General features: G+C 24.6%; 10 protein-coding genes and 2 non-coding genes across 12 annotated transcripts; 4 read left to right on the forward strand and 8 right to left on the reverse strand.

Moving 5' to 3' along the window:
- Window positions 1-333: 333 nt before the first annotated feature.
- Window positions 334-1665, forward strand: scrA (hypothetical protein; the record flags this gene model as incomplete). Its single annotated transcript, XM_633219.1, has 1 exon — window positions 334-1665. The coding sequence occupies one exon, from the start codon at window positions 334-336 to the stop codon at window positions 1663-1665; it is 1332 nt and encodes a 443-aa protein (XP_638311.1).
- Window positions 1666-2088: 423 nt separating this feature from the next.
- On the reverse strand, window positions 2089-2160 carry tRNA-Asp-GUC-16. The gene has a single exon. It is a non-coding gene; the product is annotated as a tRNA-Asp (tRNA).
- Window positions 2161-3103: 943 nt separating this feature from the next.
- DDB_G0285283 (hypothetical protein) lies at window positions 3104-5461 on the reverse strand (the record flags this gene model as incomplete). The annotated part of the gene is made up of 6 exons (XM_633220.1): window positions 3104-4215; window positions 4309-4379; window positions 4465-4756; window positions 4869-4989; window positions 5073-5266; window positions 5398-5461. The coding sequence occupies 6 exons, from the start codon at window positions 5459-5461 to the stop codon at window positions 3104-3106; spliced, it is 1854 nt and encodes a 617-aa protein (XP_638312.1).
- Window positions 5462-5847: 386 nt separating this feature from the next.
- DDB_G0285285 (hypothetical protein) lies at window positions 5848-7354 on the reverse strand (the record flags this gene model as incomplete). Its single annotated transcript, XM_633221.1, has 2 exons — window positions 5848-6546; window positions 6731-7354. 2 exons carry the CDS (start codon window positions 7352-7354, stop codon window positions 5848-5850), a joined length of 1323 nt encoding a protein of 440 aa, XP_638313.1.
- A 410-nt stretch (window positions 7355-7764) lies between these two features.
- Window positions 7765-8829, reverse strand: DDB_G0285287 (hypothetical protein; the record flags this gene model as incomplete). Its single annotated transcript, XM_001134538.1, has 1 exon — window positions 7765-8829. The coding sequence occupies one exon, from the start codon at window positions 8827-8829 to the stop codon at window positions 7765-7767; it is 1065 nt and encodes a 354-aa protein (XP_001134538.1).
- Window positions 8830-9115: 286 nt separating this feature from the next.
- Window positions 9116-10097, reverse strand: DDB_G0285289 (hypothetical protein; the record flags this gene model as incomplete). The annotated part of the gene is made up of 2 exons (XM_633223.1): window positions 9116-9819; window positions 9953-10097. The coding sequence occupies 2 exons, from the start codon at window positions 10095-10097 to the stop codon at window positions 9116-9118; spliced, it is 849 nt and encodes a 282-aa protein (XP_638315.1).
- A 710-nt stretch (window positions 10098-10807) lies between these two features.
- On the reverse strand, window positions 10808-12046 carry DDB_G0285291 (hypothetical protein; the record flags this gene model as incomplete). Its single annotated transcript, XM_633224.1, has 1 exon — window positions 10808-12046. One exon carries the CDS (start codon window positions 12044-12046, stop codon window positions 10808-10810), a length of 1239 nt encoding a protein of 412 aa, XP_638316.1.
- Window positions 12047-13067: 1021 nt separating this feature from the next.
- On the forward strand, window positions 13068-13422 carry spt4 (transcription initiation factor Spt4; the record flags this gene model as incomplete). The annotated part of the gene is made up of 2 exons (XM_633225.1): window positions 13068-13231; window positions 13311-13422. The coding sequence occupies 2 exons, from the start codon at window positions 13068-13070 to the stop codon at window positions 13420-13422; spliced, it is 276 nt and encodes a 91-aa protein (XP_638317.1).
- Window positions 13423-13982: 560 nt separating this feature from the next.
- vps28 (vacuolar protein sorting 28 family protein) lies at window positions 13983-15102 on the reverse strand (the record flags this gene model as incomplete). The annotated part of the gene is made up of 3 exons (XM_633226.1): window positions 13983-14268; window positions 14407-14901; window positions 15017-15102. The coding sequence occupies 3 exons, from the start codon at window positions 15100-15102 to the stop codon at window positions 13983-13985; spliced, it is 867 nt and encodes a 288-aa protein (XP_638318.1).
- Window positions 15103-15351: 249 nt separating this feature from the next.
- DDB_G0285299 (xanthine/uracil permease family protein) lies at window positions 15352-16986 on the reverse strand (the record flags this gene model as incomplete). Its single annotated transcript, XM_633227.1, has 1 exon — window positions 15352-16986. One exon carries the CDS (start codon window positions 16984-16986, stop codon window positions 15352-15354), a length of 1635 nt encoding a protein of 544 aa, XP_638319.1.
- A 1040-nt stretch (window positions 16987-18026) lies between these two features.
- Window positions 18027-18098, forward strand: tRNA-Asp-GUC-13. The gene has a single exon. It is a non-coding gene; the product is annotated as a tRNA-Asp (tRNA).
- A 333-nt stretch (window positions 18099-18431) lies between these two features.
- DDB_G0285305 (hypothetical protein) lies at window positions 18432-20591 on the forward strand (the record flags this gene model as incomplete). The annotated part of the gene is made up of 2 exons (XM_633228.1): window positions 18432-18696; window positions 18730-20591. 2 exons carry the CDS (start codon window positions 18432-18434, stop codon window positions 20589-20591), a joined length of 2127 nt encoding a protein of 708 aa, XP_638320.1.
- Window positions 20592-20846: the final 255 nt, after the last annotated feature.

Here is a 20846-nt window from a genome sequence, read left to right on the forward strand (position 1 = left end):
TTTTTTTTTTTTTTAATTTTATTTTTTTTTAATTTTTTTTTTTTTAATTTTTTTTTTTTTTTTTCCACACAAAAAAAAAAAAAAATCAAAATTTAAAAAATCTTTCCTCCTCACCACCTTTGTACTATATACTTTTTAATAAATTAAACTTTCAATATTTATTTATTTATTTATTTATTTATTTTTTTTAAAAAAATTTAAATTTATATAAAAAATATAGTAAAAAAAGTTTTTTTTATATCATACACACAACACAACACATCACACACACCATATATATCTTGTAATATTAAAAAAAAAAAAAAAAAAAAAAGAAAGAAAAAAAAAAAAAAAATGGTATTAATTACAAGATATTTACCATCAGTAACAGATAATAATCAACCAGCATTAGAAGGTCAAAGTAAAGATCAAATTGTTGATACAGTTATTACAAGTACTACAGTTGGTATTATTAATCAATTAACAATGTTAGTTGCACATTCCAATAGTATTTTCACAGCTTTAGCTAATGATGCAAATTTGGTAACACAAAGAATTGAGAAATTAGGATCTAGAATTAGACCACTCATTCAATCAATACCATCGATTGAAGATTATCATAGAAATACATCAATCGATACAATGAATAGTAAACCAAGAGCAGAGTTTCATGCTGATAACAGTGAAAGAAATCAACATTTTACTCATGCCTCAATACCGGCATCAATCAATACTGTCTATGAAAAATGTAAACCACCACCAAATCTTCAATTATTGGACCCATACATGGACGATGGTCAAAAATCATTAAAACTCTACACCAATCCAGACTTTTTCATGGATGAATGGGTTGCTGAACAACAAAAACTTCATGAAGAGGCCAGACAAAGAAAACGTGAGCGTAGAGAAGCACGTTTAAAGAAAAAAGGTGAAAAGAATGAAGTAGAGGTTAAAAAAGTTAAATCCGTTACAAAGGTACGTTATGATCCTGTAACTGGTGAGAAAATTACTATCAATATTGAAAGTCCACACACTTCATCACCACAAATTCAACATCAATCCAACAACACCGCCACTCCACAACATACCACCCAACACTTTGGTACCAATCAATACCAAGCACCACCACCACCACCATTATCTCAATCTTCACCATCTCAACAACATTCACCAATCAATTCCTATACTCCACCTCCACCACCATTAAATACAAGCACCCCTTCACCATCCTCTTCATTCCAAGGTAGACCACCTTCAACTGGTTTCAATACTCCACCACCACCAATGTCAAATAATAATAATATGCCACCACCACCACCAATGCAACAAAATGGTGGAGCTGCAAACAATCGTTTATCAGTCCATAACTCGGCTCCAATTGTTGCTGCTCCAGCTCCACCACCACCACCACCACCACCTTCAGCACCTGCCCCACCACCACCTCCAATGGCTAAAGCTGGTGGAGGTGCCTCTGACATTAAACCAAAAGCATCCGGTGCTCGTTCAGATCTTCTCTCTTCAATTATGCAAGGTATGGCATTAAAACCAGCTGAAGAACGTAAGGTTGCTGAAGCTCCAAAGAAAGAAGAAGCATTGAATGTAGCTGATATTCTCGCTAGACGTATTGCTTGGGCTGGTGATAGTGATTCCTCTGAAGATGAATCTGATGATTCTGATTGGGATTAAAAAATATATTTTTGGTACCAAAAACTATCACTCTTGCGAAATTTAAGTTATAAAAAGAAAAAAAAAATAATAAAAAAATTTAAGTTAATAAAAAAAAATATAATAAGAATAATGCATAATCATTTTAATTTACGTGTCCTGTTTTGATGGATTTTTTTTTTTTTTTGAGTTAAAGGTATTACTTTATTTATTTATTCAATTTTTATAATTATTAAATTATTAATTATAAAATTTGTTTAAAAATAAATGTATAAAATAATAAATAATTTTAATAATGGAAAAGTATTTATAATAAATTGGGTGTTTGCAATAATTATTTGAACTTTTTAGTATTGTATGTTGTCTGTTGTTGTTTGTTTGTTTGTTTTTTGAAACTCAAGGTTATAACATCCGAAGTTCGGATTTTTATGAAAAATCCAAAAGCTCCCTGTCCGGGAATTGAACCCGGGCCTTTCGCGTGACAGGCGAAAATCCTCACCACTAGACCAACAAGGATATTTGATATTTTTTGTTATCGAATTGCATAATTTGGTATAATACAGCCAATTCAAAAAAAAAAAAAAAACGGTATAATACAACCATGAAATAATTTGTGAAATAATATTTCAAATAATAATTTTATTAATTTCATCAAAGATCAAAAATAATATTTTTTATTTAATTTTATTATTAATAATTATGTCACTCATTTAATTTATTATAAATATAAAAAAAAAATTTATTTTTAATTCAGGTTGTTAATCTCAATGTTAAGCGATAAAAGCTATTAAATAAAAATATAAATAAATAAATATAAATATAAATATAAATATAAATTAATATATAAAGTGTTTTAAAGATTATTAAATATAAAATTAAGATTAAATTTTAAATATAAATAAAAATTATAATATTTGTAATATAATTACAAAAGACCACTTTCGTTACATTTTTTTGTAATAAAGCTCGTTTGGTTTATTTTTAATTAATATATTTATATTTAAGATTTATATATTTGTTTAATATTTTGTTATCTTCATTTATAGTTTGTATTTTAATTATAATAATCGGATAATATTTATAAAATTAATATTTAGTATTTATATTGTTTATAATGAGTTGATAGAATTATTATTATTATTATTTAAATGTGTGTCATAAATAAAACTAATTATTATTGTTTATTTCATTAATGGATAAACCCTGATTAATCAATATTAAAAATTGAAGCTTATTCCATTATTAAATTTAATTTTTTTTGTGATCATTTGTATTTTTTTACAAATAATAATAATATAAATAATATAAATATAATAATAAAAATATATTAAATATGATAATAAAAATAATTATAAAATATAATTAAATAAATATATTTGATTTAAATAATAAAAGTTATAATAAATAAATAATAAAAAAGAGACCAAAAAACTATTATTATTATTTTTATCATTTATTTTTAATGAGAACAAGTTGCAGCATATTCGCAGCAATCATTGCATAAATCTTTTGGACTTTTTTCAAGTTTAAATGATACACATTTTAGACCTTGTGATTGACAATTTAAATCATAACATGATAGACAATTTGTTTTGAGACAAATGGCATTATTTTCAAAATTATAACAACCTTCTCCTTTTCCACATTTTTTATTATAGCATTTATCATATGGTAGTGATGATGTTGTTACTCCTGATGTTGAAGACAAAGTTGAGGATAGAGTTGAAGATAAAGTTGTTGCTAATGTTGAAGATAAAGTTGATGAAATGGTTGAAATTAGTGTCGAGGAAACATCAGTAGATACAGCTGTCAAAGATATGGTTGAGCCAAATGTTGAAGCTATAGTTGAAGCAAGGGTAGTTGCTATTGTTGAAGCAATTGTTCCTTCATCAGATACTGGGCTTGTGGATATTGTTGATGCTAATGAAATTGGGATTTCACTAACTGTTTGTGGTGGTGTTGTTGGTGTTCCTGTTGTTTGCGATGTTGTTGTTGTGGTTGTTGTTGAAGTCAAACCAATAGTTGAACCTATTGTTGAAGCAATTGTTGAGCCCAAAGTTGAAGCAGTTGTTATATCAATATCACTAGAACTTTCTTGATTACTTGAGTTTTCAATTGAAGAACTACCACAATCAATAATTTCAGAATAAACACATTGTCCATTTGATATATCACATTGTCCAACTATACAAGGGTTAATATGAGTACAATTAACAGGTTTAACTATACAAAGGCCTAGAAGAAAAGGATCACACTCTTGAATTTCACATGGGTTTGATGAAATACAAGCTGAACTATCACATGGAATACAATTTGGAATAAAAGTATTTACGCACCCAACAGGAGGATCACATTCATCTATTGTGCAGGGATTAGAATCATCACATGAAATATCAGTTGAAACACAACCTTGATAAAGATGACACTCTTGAGAAACACATAAATTTCCAGGATACTCTTCTGTACAATTGAATTCATTATGTTGACAATTAAATTCATCAATACATATACCTTTTTCACAAAAATATTCATCAGTTGGACACTGTGGACTACCTTCAAAACATCTACATGCTTTTGTTTAATTGAAAAAATTTAATTTATAAATATTTTTGTAAATTACTTGGAAAAGTTTTTTTTTTTTTTTTTTTTTTTTTTACTACTTACATGAACCATCACCATAACAAACACCACAATCATCAAAATAATCACAATTTAGTGGATACTCTGATTTAATTCTTGAGTTTTTTATTAAAAAAGAGAGCAGTTTTAAAATAAATAAAATATAATAAAGTAAAAAAAAATAAAAAAAACTTTACATACTCAAAATAATGAATGTTTGGTCTATATTTTCTATTACAATTAATGATTGAAGTTTGGATTGGCTCACCACCCCCACCAAAATCTGTTAGTAGAAATCCAACATCTCTGTATTCTACAATTCCAAGATATTCAGATACAGGTCTTCCATTAACATAAACGAATAAATCATCAGAGTGACTAATAGAAACAAAGGTTGATTGATGTATTGTGGGGATAATTGTAAAGAAATCAAAACGAATACACCATTTATAATTATGATCCAATCCTTCATTACCAAATCCCGCATAGTCAACTTTTAAATTAAAATATTAAATGATAATAGTAAAGAAAAAAAAAAAAAAAAAAAAAAAAAACTTATTAATATGTTAAAAAATAAAATAAAATAATAATTATTATATACTTACTTGGGAAAAAACTGGGACTGCCAAAATAATGGCCATCAAAATACATATTACCATGCCCAGGGTAATTTACCAGAGGATCTTCTTCTGTAATCCATGATATTAAAGTGGTTTGATTATGTATCTAAATTATTTTAATGGTTTTAATATAAAAACAATAAAATTATAATATAATGCATAAAAAAAAAAATAAAAAAATAAAATTACCAATTCATAAGTATTTGTATCATCTAATGTTGGTTGACTACCTAGTGAATAATCTAAACCCAATCCAAATGGACCCCATACTGGAAAAGTATTGGATTGAAAGGTGAAAGTGTTATCAGGAACTAAATTCTTATCAAAGTCTATGTTTCTATCAGATTGATCAAAATACAAAAATTCTACATTTTGTGACAAAACTATTTTTTTATAAAAAAGTATTTATAATTATTGATTTAATATATTATTCTTTATTTTGTTTCCTCAATCTAATTTGATTTATTTTTATTTTCATTTTTATTTTTGGAATAAAGAAGAAATTGATATTTACCATTTATTACAAATAAAATTTGAACAAATATAATTATGATCAAGTTTTTATTTATTATAACCATTTTATTATTTATATATTAATAAAATAATTATTTATATATATTAATAAAATAATAATTATTTTTTTTGTGGGTAAAAAAAAAAAAAAAAACTTCCATATATTTACCCCATTTTCAATATCTTGTAAAAACACCTTTTGCTCTGAAAATTAAATAAAAAAGAAATCAATGTAAATATATATATATTCCCCCCATTTCAAAAAAAAAAAAAAAAAAAAATTATTTACCACTATCAATAATATTATTTTGTTTGTTTGATTTGCCAATATCTTTTAGTGTTTTATTTAATTAAATTAATTTATGATTTAATTAATTATCTTTTTTCTAGAAAAAAAAAAAAAAAAAAAAAAAAAAAAAAAAAAAATTTAGTTAATTAAAGTATTAATAGTTTAATTTATTTCTTTTTGATTTTGTTGTGGTTGTTTTGAAGGATTCTTTTGTTTTTTTACTTTTCTAAAGACAGTAGTAGTAGTGGTGGTGGTGTTGCTGTTGTTGGTAATATCAGATTCATCATTATCTTCAATATTGTCATTATCTTTTATTAATAAATTACTTTTATTATTATTTGATTGTTGCCAAACTCTTGGATCGAATTTATTTACAGTTTCAACATCTAATTGAAGATTAAAAGAGTTTTTAGTTTTACCAGATGATAAATCGACACCCACCGAATCCAAACCATAAACATTTGCAACTGCTAAAACACTACCTTTTCCACAGAATGGGTCAATGATAGTTGTTGAACCAATAGAACGACAATAAAGTATTGCAATTACACAAGCATTTAAACCCATAGCTTTTGACCAAACCATTGAACCTCTACCACCAATATCTGGTGTATTCTCTTGATATTTGATATTGGTTGGATTCTTTGAAAAACAAATCATATGAGTGAATGTTGCTTTATTATTTGAAATGTTACTATGTGCTGTCATAATCTTATGCCAAATGACTTTACAACCTGATATCTCTGCTCCTTTTTGTGCTAAATATCCTTTATCAACATATTCTTCAATTATACCTCTATCCATTTTCCATTTTTTTTTAATATCAGTTTGATAAACAATTGCAACATTTTTTTCATCTAACTAAAAATAATTAAAAATTAGTTATAAGTATATATTAAAAAAAGGTTTTTTTTTTTTTTTTTTTTTTTTTAATTAAACTATGTGAATAATAATAATAATAATAATAATAATAATAATAATAATAATAATAATAATAATAATAATAATAATAATATATATATATATATATATATTTATAAAATACCTTTGAAGTAATTAAAGAAACAGTATCAGTGAACCATTGTTTATATTGTTCTAAATTCATACTTGATACTTCACTTATATCAGGTAATGAAGTAATAACACTTGATTGTGGTGAAATTTCATTTTCCTTTAACCATTGTACTGCATCCATACAATAAATATCTCTATAAACACCAACTCTATCTAAAATACCATTCTTTTTATTTAATTCTAATGATTCTGCTGTAATTTCTTCATCTTTATTATTACTATTATTATTATTATTATTATTATTATTATTATTATTATTATTATTATTATTATTATTATTATTATTATTATTACTATTATTATTTTCATTTTCATTTTGTTGTTGGTTTGAAATATCATCAGTACCTGCTCCTAAATGATTGAATTGAGTTTGTTTTGACTTAGCACCAAAATATCTTTCTAAAATGATGTATTTCTTCATAAAATCTTTTTCTTCTTTTAAATTTAAAACAAACGGTTTATTTTTATTTATTTTATTTTTATTTTTATTTGTTATTGTTGTATTTTTTAAATTTTCTTCATTATTTGAACAATCATTGTTTGAAGCTATTGTTTCACTAATGTTATCATTATCTGTATTTTGGTCTTTATCCATTTTATTTTATTTTTTTTCTAATTATAATTTTTTGTTTTTAAAAAAAAAAAAGTTGATAAAAAAAAAAAAAAAAAAAAAAAAAGGCTAAGGAAAAAAAAGTTGAAAAAAAAAAAAAAGTTAAGAAAAAAAGAAAAAAGTTGAAAAAAAAAAAAAAAATGGAAAAAGGAGAAAATATAAATAATCATAACTATTTATTATATAAATAATGAAATTAGTATTCAACAATAACTACAACCAATGCGGAGAATAATAAAAATATAACACTAACCTGTCATTTTAAGAAACAATTCCATTATCCCTAATTTTAAAACTTTTTGTCATTGTTTTTTTCTTTTTTTTTTTTTTTTTTTTTTTGGAAAAAATAAATTTGGAATGGTTAAAATCAAATTGTGTTTTAATTTTTTTTAAATTTAAAATAACCAATACAAATTAATGATGAAAATAATACTTACAGGTAACCTAGTTGATTTTTCGATATAAATTGATCTTTCTTCATTTTCATCATCATTATATTGATGATTAATCATTAATTGATGATTTGGTACCATTGACCAAGCTTCACCTAGAGCGGCTTTATTATCAAAACTATTACCACCAACTGTATTATTTGTAATTAGAAATATGATTTGATAAGTGTCTGCTATATATTTAATTAATCTTGAAATCATCATCATTGTATAATGACCTTGAGTTTGTTTACCACCAATTATTGGTGCTAATAATGTACCAATTGAATCTATAACAACCATTTTTAAACCTTTATAAAATTGATTTTCAAATGTTGGTATTTCATCTGAAATTATACTCAATGTACTATCGATTGTACTTAATAATTCTAATAATGTTATTGAATCAAAACAATTGAATACTTTAATTCTATCTAAAATTTTTAAAATTTTATCTTGTTCAATTTTATCATTATTTTCTTGTTGCTTTTGATGTTGTTTTTGTTGTTGTTTTTGTTGTTGTTTTTGTCGTTGTTTTATTAAATAATTTGATTTAAAAATTTCAATTAATCTTGGTGGTGAAAATGAATTTGAACTATCAATATAAATTATATTTGAATTATATTGTTGTGATAAATTTAAAGAACAACACATTGAAATTTGAGTTTTACCACATGATGTATTACCAACCAATTCATAGATTTCACCACTTGTAAAACCATTACCACCTAATAATTGATCTAATAATTTAATACCACTTGAATAATGTGTTTTAAATTCTTTAACATCTAAATAATGTTGGTATCCATTTATTGGTACTGATGAAAATAATCTTTGTAAATTTCTTTGTATTAAAGTAACAGTTTCAATTGGTATAGATGTATTCCTTTGAATTTGATATGCATCTGAAAATAATATTAAATCAATCATTGGATATCCATTATTTTCAAATTTAATTACATTATCTTCGCTTAAACATTGTGTTTGATAAAATCTAACTTCTAGTCCTGATATACTTTCTTCTTCCATTTTAATTTAATTATTAATTGTTATTATATATGTGAATGTTAATTTTAGTTTTAGTACAACCAAAAAAATAAAAAAAAAAATAAAAAGGAAAATTCATAAAAAAAAAAAAAAAAAAAAGAAAATTAATAAAAAAAAAAATAAAAAATTTGGAAATCTAAAAATTCTTTGAAATTATTTTTTTTTTTTTTAACTTATTTTATTTACACGAATCTATTTTTATATTTTTGTATTTATTTTTTTATTTATTTTTTTTTTTTTTTTTTTAATGTTTTAAAGAATTTCAAATTTATTTACCACCATTATGTTGATAAGCTTGGTAATCGAATTTTTCTTTCTCAAATTGAGCTTCTAATAATTTACCATTTTCTTCCATTCTTGCATTCTTTGTTAAATGACCAACTTTTTCTTTGAGAATACCTTTAACATGTTTAACTTGAGATGGTTTATGAGGTTCAACATAATGATCACCAGTCTTGGCAGCATTTGTTTTTGTACCCATTCTAGAGGTATCATTTAATGTTGATGCATTTGCAGCAGTTGGATTAGTGGAAGCAGTTGTTGAAGTTGGTTTTAATGGAGCATTTGTAGTATTAGCAGTTGTTGAAGTTGGTTTTAATGGAGCATTTGTAGTGTTAGCGGTTGTTGTATTATTTGCAGATGTACCTAATGGCTTGGCAGTTGCCTTATCAGTTGGATGAACCTTTTCTTTAATTCTATCGAATAAAGTTGGTTCTTTAAAGTCTACCTTTTTCAAATGACCTTTTTGGTTAGCCAATTGAGTACTTAATGGACCTTTGGATGTATCGTTTAATGGATATCTTGTAACTGGTGGTAATGGTGGAGCTGTTGGAATATTGGTTGACATTGGAACTGAACCACTTGAAAGATTATCAGTACTATTCCATTTTGGTGCATCTCCTGGAATTTCAGTCTTTGTTTCTCTTACTGTTGTAAAACTTGAATTATCTGGGAATTGTTTTTCTTCCCAAACTTTTTTTTAAAAAAAAAAAAAAAATAAAAAAATATATAAATTTTAGTATTTTTTCAAATTTTAATTAATTGTTTAGAGATATTAATTTTTTTTTTTTTTTTTTTTTTTTTCAAAAATTTAAAATTAAATTACCTTTTTCAGTTTTAATAATTTTTTCATTTGCCATTAAAGGTTTTGGTGAAGTTTCAACAGCAGTTGAAAAAATGTTTGGTGAATTTGTTGGTTGGTATACAAAAGTATTACCTTGTTCTTTTGCAACTTTATATTGTGATGTCATTTTTAAAAAATATTTATTTACAAATTATCTTTTTAATATTTATTTCAATAAAAAAAATGAATTGGAAATTTAAATTAATATTTTTTTTTTCTTTTTAAACTTTTTTTTTTTCTCTTTTTTTTTGTTTAGATTAAAAAAAAGATTGATTTTTCTTTCTCTTTTTAAAAAAAAAATCCTTTTATGAAAGTATTAGATTATAATTATAATAATATCTAAAAAAGGAAAAAAAAGGAAAAATAAAAAAACAATAAAAAAAAAATTAAAAATAAAAAAATAAAAATAAAAAAAATTAGTTTTGTTTTAAATTAATTAAAAAAAAAAAAAATAAAAATAAAAATAAAAACAAAAATAAAAATTATTTTTAGATCTTTTTTTTTTTTATAATAATTTAAGTAATTTCAATTATCATTTTAAAAAAAAAAAAAAAATAAATAAAAAAAATAAAAAAAATGAAAAAGTTCTAAAAAGAAAGAAGTTCATTATTTGAAATAATGAGTATGAGATAATTTATATATTTTTTTTTTTTTAAATTTTTTATTTATTTTTTTTTTTTTTTTTATTATTTACTTTTATTTATTTTTATTTTTTATTTTTTTTTTTTATTTTTTTAAAAAAAGGTTTTATAAAAGGATTTAGTTTTTTTTTTTTTGTTTTTTTTTTTTGTTTTTTTTTCTGTTTAATTTTTTTTTTTTTTTGTTTTTTTTTTTTAATCAAGGATTCAATGGTACAATTGGTTGATGAGATATTTCAGAAGAATTCGATTGTTGGGGACTTGTAGTTCCTAAATTATTGCTATTATTATTGCTAGTAGGTAATGGTGGTGATACTACTGGTGGTACAACAGACGAAGCATTAGTTGGTAGGATTGGAGAGGAATTTGGCATTGGTTGATTTGGTGACACTCCTCCTGTACCATTGAGATTGGTATTGGTATTTATGATACCACCTTGAGGTATTTGTGTATAACCGGTTAAACCCTCTTGTTTAATGGTTGGTGAACTATGAGTTGGTGAAGATCCCATTTGTTGTTGAAGTTGTTGAGCTTGTTGTTGTTGTTGTTGAGCTTGTTGCATTTGTTGGAATTGCATTAATTGTTGTGGTGTATATTGAGGTTGTTGTTGTTGTTGTTGTTGTTGTGGTTGTTGCATTTGTTGTAATTGAGGTTGTTGTAATTGTTGCTGTTGTAATTGTTGTTGTTGTAATTGTTGTTGTTGTAATTGTTGTTGTTGTAATTGTTGTTGTTGTAATTGTTGAACTTGTTGTTGGTGTTGTTGTTGTAAGTGTTGTTGTTGTTGTGGTTGTTGTTGTTGTTGTTGTTGTTGTGGTTGTTGTTGTTGTTGTTGTTGTTGTTGTTGTTGTTGTTGTTGTTGTTGTGGTTGTTGTTGTTGTGAGTTACCACTATTATTTGAAGAGGTAATTTGTTGTTTTATTGGTATATCACCCAATTGTTGTTGTTGTTGTTGTTGTTGTTGTTGTTGTGCTTGTTCACTTCCTGGTGTATTTGTAGCCATTTTGAAGTCACATTCTACTCTGGTATCTCTGATTGAAATGATGAATGTAACTTTTTGATATTCATGTATGGCGACGTCTGCAGGATTGTTTGAATCCTTTTTCTCAACCTTTTTTTTAACCCATTCTTTACCACTTGAAAGTGTTGGAAAACCAGATCTAGCATTAAAAGTAAAGTATAAATGTTGTACCATAACTTTTTCATTATTAATAAAGGCTGGACGCTCTTTGGTATAGCTTCTCCAATATCTAAAGGTAGAGAAATGCTCTCTAAACAATTCTACTGGTAAACAACCTAACGGTACACCTTTAACTGTTTTTCCAAATCCATTCTCTAAACGATCTTGAAGAATGGTATGTGCCACCTCTAGAAACTCTTGTAATCTAATTTGTTTATAAAGTGTTGTAAAATAACTTCTATCAATTAATTGATCATCCATTATTTCTCTCTCTTTTTTTTTTTTTCTTTTTCTTTTTCTTTTTCTTTTTTTTCTTCTTTTTTAATATTTTATATTTCTTTTTTTTTTTTTTTTTTTACTTTTATTAATTATTTAATTGAATTTTTTTTTTTTTTTTTTTTTTTTTTTTTTTTTTCGAGACCTTTTTTTATATTATTTGTTTAAGCTTGGTAGAGTAAAATTGATTTTTAAAAAAAAAAAAAAGGATGGAAGGGATGAAAATTTAAATGGGATTTTTTTTTTTTTTTTTTTTTTTTTTTTTATTAATTTTTTTTTTTTTTTTTTTAATTTTTTAAAAAAAAAATTATATGCAAGAAAAAAAAAAGAAATGTTAGTAAAATATATAGTAAACTATTATATAAAATTAAATATTCATTGCATTTTTTAAAAAAAAAAAATTTAAAAATGAAAAATAAAAAATAAAAAAAAAAAAAAAAAAAAGGTAATAGGGTGGTTTTTAATTTAATTATTAAAGAAAGAAAATTAATAAAGAAATAGAAATAAATTTATAAAGAAATTCTTTATATAAATTTTTTAAAAAAAAAAAAAAACAATTCCTCTTTATTTTTTTTTATTATATTTTAAGAAAAAAAAAAAAAAACAAATTAAAGTAAAAATATTGCAATTTTCATAGAGTATTTAATTTAATATTAAATTTACCTTTTTTTTTTAATTTTTTTTTTTTTTTAAATAAATTAACAAAAAAAAATAAATAAAAATAACAAAAAAAAAAAAAAAATAAAATTTGTTTTTTCAATTTTTTCAATTTTTTTTTTTTTTTTTTTTAATTTTTTTTTTTAAAAATTTTTTTTGGGTTTAACGGCCATAAAAAAAAAAATTAAAAAAAATTAAAAAAAAAATTTGAAAAAAAAAAAAAAATTTGAAAAATTTCAAAAAAAAAAATTAAAAAAAATTAAAAAATTAAAAAAAAAAAAAAATGTTGTATAGAGTATTTTATATCACATTCAAATACTTATAAAAAAAAAAGAAAAATTCAAAAAAAATGAGCAAACGAAGTGGAAGAGACGAATCCATTGTTCCTTCATCATTTAAACACGCAAGAGCATGTACTGAATGTGGTCTTGTTAAATCAGCTCAACAATTTGAAGATAATGGTTGTGAAAATTGTTCATCATCATCTTCATCAACAACTCAAAACTTTGAAGGGTAATTTATTATTTATTTTATTTTTATTATTATTTTTATTATTTAAATAAATTCTAACTTTTTATTTATTTATTTTTAGTATTATTGCCATTATGAACCCAAAAGAAAGTTGGATTGCTAGAAGATTACAATTTGAAAGAAGAGTACCAGGTCTCTATGCATTAAGTATGGATTCAGATACAAGAAGATAAAAAAAAAAAAAAAAAAACAATAATAATATTCATAAAATTTAAAACACAAATATGCGAAAATCCGACCCAACACTAGTTTATTCAAACCCCCACATTTTGTACATAATAAATACCCACACACCTCATACATAAATTTACAATTTACCAGATCCATTTTAATTAAAAAATGGATAAATACCATTACATAAACAAATAAATACAAATACAATAATAATCTTATTTTATTTTTATAATAATAATAATAATAATAATAATAATAATAATAATAATAATAATAATAATAATAATAATAATAATAATAATAATAATAATAATAATAATAATAATATTATTAAAAAGAAAATAAAAAAACAAATAAAAAAGAATATCTTACTTGTTTTAAACAGTAATATTTTGTATTCCTAAAGAAAACACTTTTTTTTATTTATATTTTATGTACAATTTATTATTATTTTATTATTATTTTTAAAAAAAAAGAAAAAGAAATGAATGACATTCGATTACTATTATTGTTATTGTGGTTTTACATTCAGTGATTAAGCCCCTTTTTTTTTTTTTTTTTAACTTTTAATTGCTTTATAAAATATATTATAAGAATTATCTAAATCGAATAATAATTGCCTTGATTGATCATCATCCAATTCATCAGTTGCTTTCATTTGATTTAAAATTGAAATCCAATTTTTAATTTTTTCTTTTCCTTCAAAAGTTGGACCTAACCATTGATTTTTATTTAAGCTTTCCATTAAATCACTTAAAAGTGGATAAATACCATCAACTGATACAAGTTTTAATCTAATTGAATCCATTGTTGTAATAAATAATTGTACTGCTTCAGCAACATTTCTATTTATAGTTTTTTTTTTTTTTTTTTTTTTTTTTAAAAATAAAAAAATAATAATTAGTAATTTGTTAATTTTAAAAAAGAAAGGAAGAAGGGGGAGAGAGAAAGAGAAATTAATATAATAATAATAAAAAACATACTTTGCCATTGCAGAATCAGTTGAAGATTCATTTGTATTATGTTCTAATGTTGATGGAAAACCTTTTATAACTAATCTATCAAAAGCTGCTTTACAATTTAAATCATAATCTTTCATGAATTGACCAACATTTGAAACTTGATCCTTTAAGAGTGTTTGAGATGATTTAAATTGTGCAATTAATTTTGAACATGCTGTTGTATAATCTTTTGGTGAAACATCATCACGAATATATGCTTTCTCTAAATGTTCTGTTACTTTAATGATTGAATATAACTCTGCTAAATTCTCATACATCTCTCTTTCAATATTATTATTAAATAATTTAACTTCTTTTATATTTTGAAAACTATTTTGACTCTTTAAATTTATCATATTTTCAAATTGTTTATTACTATTATTATTATTATTATTATTATTATTATTATTATTATTATTTGTACTATTATTATTATTATTATTATTAGTATTACTATTATTTAATGTTGGTGGACCTCTAATTAATAATAATAAAAAAAAAAAAAAAAAAAAAAAGAATATTAAATTATTAGTAAAATAAAAGAATAAAAAAATAAAAAAATAAAGTTAAAATAAATGTATTTTTAACTTACAAAGGTGAGGATGATAAAGGACTATTATTAAATGAATAAGGAGGTGGTGGTTCACCAAAATTATTATTACTATTATTTATATTCATTCTCTGTAGTTTTTAATATTGTTATTAAATTTTTTTTTTTTTTTTTTTTTTTTTTTTTGGGCAAAATAAAATTAAAAAAAAAAAAAAAAAAAAAAATAAATAAATAAAAATAAAAAATAAAAATTCACACAAAGGCTGTCACATTTTTTTTTTTTTTTTTTTTGGATATCCAAAAAACCAAAAAATTCAAGTTTTTTATTTTTATTTTATTTTTTATTTCTTATATTTTTAAATTATTAAATTATCCATCTAATTGGAAATATAATTATTATCATGTAAATCAGCAGTATTACTATTATTGTTGATATCTTCGTTATTATTATTATTATTATTTTTATTATTATTATTATTATTATTATTATTATTATTATTATTATTATTATTATTTGAATTAATTAAATCTATTGTGGTATTGGGATTATTTAAATTATCCAATTCCTGAAATTCAGTATTGGTTTCTTTTTGAATAGTTTTATTATTATTATTATTTTTAATTTTAATTTTTGAAATAATTAATTTAAAAATTTTTGACCAATCATCACGAAGTAATTGATATAGAATTATTGAAGAGAAAGTTGCACAACCAATACCATCGATTTTTAAATTACCCCATTGAACTACAACATCAATCATACCAGTACCTAAAACAATTGCAATACCAGCTGATAAAAGATTTCTTGGTTTTGAAAAATCAACTTGTGCTTCTACCCAAAGTTTAGCACCTGTAATACCAGTGATACCAAATAAAACAATTGATAACCCACCAAAAATACCTGGTGGAATAGTTTGGATTATTGCTCCGAAAATTGGTAAACATCCTAAAATTATTGCAATAAATGCTGCAATTAAAAATGAAAGTGTTGAAAATATTTTTGTAATACTCATTACACCAATATTTTCGGCATATGTTGTTGTACCTATACTTCCACACGAGCCAGCTAAAATACATGCAATTGAGTCACCTAAAAATGTTCTACCAATCATATAATCTAAATTCTTACCAGTCATTGTACTAACTGCTTTTAAGTGACCAATGTTTTCAGCGGCAAGAATGATTGCAATTGGTGCAATTAATGAAATATAAGTTGATTCGAAAACTGGTGCAGTAATTGGTGGTGAGCCAATCCATCTTGAATTACCAACGCCACTAAAATCAATACCTGGTCCGATTTCACCTAACCCAAATAAGAAATATAATAGGTATGATGATAATCCTCCAATTAAAATTGGCAATCGTTTAAATGGGCCGGGCGCATAGCATGTTACCATACAAACACATAATACCGTTACCAATGCCATCCAGGCTTCAAATGCGCTAGTTGCCACTTGATGGATTGCCGATGTTGATAAATGGAACCCAATTGCAACTACCACCGAACCCGTTACCACTGGTGGTGTTAATACCTCAATCCATTTGGTACCAACGAATATTACAATCAATGAAATGCCTAAATAAACCAAACCACATGACAATATTCCACCTGACGCTTGTGCGATATTCGGGTTACTAGAATTGCTACCTGCAATATAAACGAAACCAGTCGCTGAATTTACGACACCAATAAAGGCAAAGGACGACCCTAAATAAGAGGGAACTTTACCTCCCGTACATATAAAAAATATAACAGTACCAACACCAGAGAATAGCAATGCAGTGTTTGGTGAGAATCCCATTAATAATGGACCCACAACTGTACTTCCAAACATTGCCAACACATGTTGAAATGCTAATAAAATCGTAGGGCCCCATGGAATTCTTTCATCTGGTAATACCCCATTACTATAATCTTGTTTTAATTCATAATTTGGAAAATAATTTTTTATACCATTTATAATAATTTTTAAACCATTTTTAATATCTTTTTTATTTCTATTAATAAACATATTATTTTTAAAACCTTTTTTATTTCGGATTATTAATAAATATTACTATTTACTTATTAATATAAAAATAAAAATAAAAATAAAATAAAATTAAAAATATATTTGGGAAAAAAAAAAAAAAAAAAAAAAAAAAATACAGATTAACAATAGTGGTGTATTTTTTAAATTATAATAAATAATTTTGTTTTTTTAATAATTAAAAAACTAAAAATAAAAAAAAATTCTGAATTTGAATTATTTTTTATATTTATTTGAATAAACAATTTTTTTTTATAATAATTAAAAAGAAACTAAAAATAAAAAAAGATTGTAAATTTGTGTTATTTTTTTTTTTTTTATTTTTTTTTGATTAAAATAAAGATTATATGTATTTGGTAACTCTATTAGTAAAAAACAATGAATTTTTAAAATAGTAATTTTTTAGTGTATTTTCATAAGACAATATACTTTTTAAACACAACTATATACATATATACATATATATATTAAATTTGATAATGTATTTTTAAATATATATAAAAATAAAACATATATATTAAAAATTTTGAATAATTATAATTAACCAAATTTTTTTTTTTATTTATATTTTTTAAATAAAAAAACTATTTTAAAATTAAAATTTTTTTTTTTAAAATGATAATACTATCTAGTATGTTTTTTTTCAAGGAGATAAAACTTATACCACATATATTAAATTAATTATTTTTAAAAATCGAAAAAAAAAAAAAAAAAAAAAAAATTTTATAAATAAACTAATAATTTATTTTTATATTTATTTACTGGTTATTAGAAATAATTAATATATATTTTTTTCGATTTCTTTAAAATACCATCGAATTAATATTATAATATTAAAATAGATATTTTTTTCAATTTTTTTAAAATGGAGATTTTAATTATATTTTCTGGCCAAAAAGGTTATTTAATGTATTAAAATTTATTCTAAATTATTTTTTTTGTAAATTATTAATCATATTTCGATTGCTAATATTTTATATTATAAATTTTATTTTATATTTTTACAAAGAAAATATCAAATATCCTTGTTGGTCTAGTGGTGAGGATTTTCGCCTGTCACGCGAAAGGCCCGGGTTCAATTCCCGGACAGGGAGCTTTTGCTATTTTTTCAAAAACCCGAACTTCGAAAATTTGTAGTTTTTAATTTTTAAAAAAATCTGGACTGAAAATTTTTTAAAAAGGAATACTTATTTATAAATTTTAAAATTGACCGAGATTAAGGATAGAAAAGGATGAATTACTTTTCACGTGTATCTTGTATCCTCTTGGTCGCGGTACGGTTTTTTTTTTATATTCTATATATATTATCAGACACCTGTCAAAAAAGAAAGGAAAGGAATCATTGAGAGCTTCATAGAGAGTATCTACCCTTCACCATCCAAACCGCAGCTATACGACTCCCAAGAGGAGATCGATATCATCTCATAATGGTAGTAATCAAAATCAACCAATGGAATGTCAGAGGTTGGGGCACTGACACCTCCTTCAAAAACAAAACAGACTTTATCAAATCCCAATCCCCCCCAAACTCATTGGCACTAACCATAGTCAATGAACTCAATGCTGACGCAACACAAGCACACCAGCTATTTCCTGGCTCCATCATTAGTGCAACCAACAGAGGCAACGGAATAGGAATACTAAACAACAACAACCAAAACATAAAACTCTCACCAATATTCATAATAGAAGGTAGACTAATAATATCAGACATTCTAATAAAAGATACCACAACGAGAATCTTGGCCATATACGCCCCGGCCCAACTTGATAAAAGAAAAATACTAGCTTCAACACTTAACAAACACTTCAACAACCAATACCACAACCTAACGTCTAACCCTAAAAAAAACATCGACATCATAGCAGGTGACTTCAATTGTTTAGACTTCAATGACAATCACACATCAAATGACGACCAAGGCAACTTGACAACACAATCCCCAGATGAGATGGCCACAGTAATTGAAGCCATCAGAATTTCAAATAACCTAATGGATATGGACCAACTAAATAAAAGACCCACCTTCTCAAGAACGATACACAACACAAACAATAACCTCACAAGAATCTTGGAAAGGAGACTAGACAGAATATACCTTAACAATAGCATAATCAACTACAGCCAATTATACTTAAGGAACCTAATCCCCCCAAAAATTAATGACATACCTCTATCAGATCACAACTTCCTATCAACCACCTTCACTCTACCCAACATACAGATGAACAAGCGCAGATGGAGATTAAAAAAATCCTCAATCCTCTCAAGCATAATGCTTAAGAAAATAGACTTCCTACTTAACGATTATTCAAGAGAGCTGTCATCCAACCATAACTCTATTTCCTTCTCTCAACTCAACAGCTTACTAAACAAAATAAAACAACTATACACAGAATTTCTAAAACAAAATGACTACAACAATAAGGCAAACATCAAAAATCTAATCTTCCTACTAGAGACAGAATTTAAAGACCAAGCCTTCGCAACCCTTTCAGCAATAAATGAATCTAAAAAAAGAGAAGAACAACTTAAACAAGAATTGAACAACTATTGCGAAGAAACCTCACTCAAGTACATCTCCGCGAGAATCAAGAAAAGACACAATGATTTCACCATCAACGCAGTAAAAGATGCACAAGGTAGAACAATCAACAAACAGGAATTGATCGAAGAAGAATACGTAAAGTATTACTCAAATCTTTATGACTACAAAGAAGATGACCCACCATCTCATTATGAAATGTTGGAAAATTGGACAGTGACCAGGGACTCAACATGGGACAACCTTGAAAATGAATTCACAACACAAGAGATCCTAGAAGTAATAAAACAATTGAACCCACACAAATCTCCAGGCCCAGGTGGAATTCCAAACTTATTCTACATAACACACAAAGAAAAACTAGCTCCAATACTGGCCTCAGCATTCAACGACACTCTAAGAAATCCTCATCTAATTAGCAAAAATTACAAAGAAGGCCTCATTATCACGATACCTAAAAAGGGAGACCCCGAACTAATCAAAAACAGAAGACCAATTACACTGGCTAACTGTATATATAAAATCCACTCAAAACTAATAAACAATAGAATAATCCCTATACTAACGAAAGTGATCAACCACAATCAAAAAGGTTTCGTACCAGGCAGATTCATTCTAGATAATATCATATCAATGAACGAATTAATCAACTACTGTAATGATAAAAGAATTAACGGAATAATTACACTATATGATTTCGAAAAAGCTTTTGACTCGATCTCACACGGTTCAATACTCAGATCACTACAACACATATACATTCCAACCAATATAATCAACCTGATAATGAATCTACTCACCAAATCTGAAGCAAGAATTGAAATTAATGGTAGAACTACTATACCCTTTGAGATCAAAAGAGGAGTCAAACAAGGAGATCCACTATCACCCACCCTGTTCGTCCTTGTAATAGAGGCTTTAGCTAGAAAAATTTTACAAGATGACCGAATTACTGGCCTTCCTCTAAACAACAGCAACCACAGAGAGAAATTCCAAAGCTTTGCAGACGACTCGGCTTCAATGGTCCCAGACTCTCAATAACTTGAATTAGTACTACAACACTTCAATTCATTTTGCAAAGCCACTTCCTCAAAACTAAACATCGACAAATCTTCATCAATTCTTATAGGCAACCCAGACAATACCAACCAAAGAATTCCAATATCTACAAATCCAGAAAGATACTTGGGATACTTCTTCACAGGCAAAGGGATAACAAGAAAAATGCCAGAAATATTAAACACAATAAGATCATCCTTAGTACTATGGAAAACCACTGACTCAACAATCAAAACC

Source organism: Dictyostelium discoideum (assembly GCF_000004695.1).
Source record: "Dictyostelium discoideum AX4 chromosome 4 chromosome, whole genome shotgun sequence".
NCBI lineage: Eukaryota > Evosea > Eumycetozoa > Dictyosteliales > Dictyosteliaceae > Dictyostelium > Dictyostelium discoideum.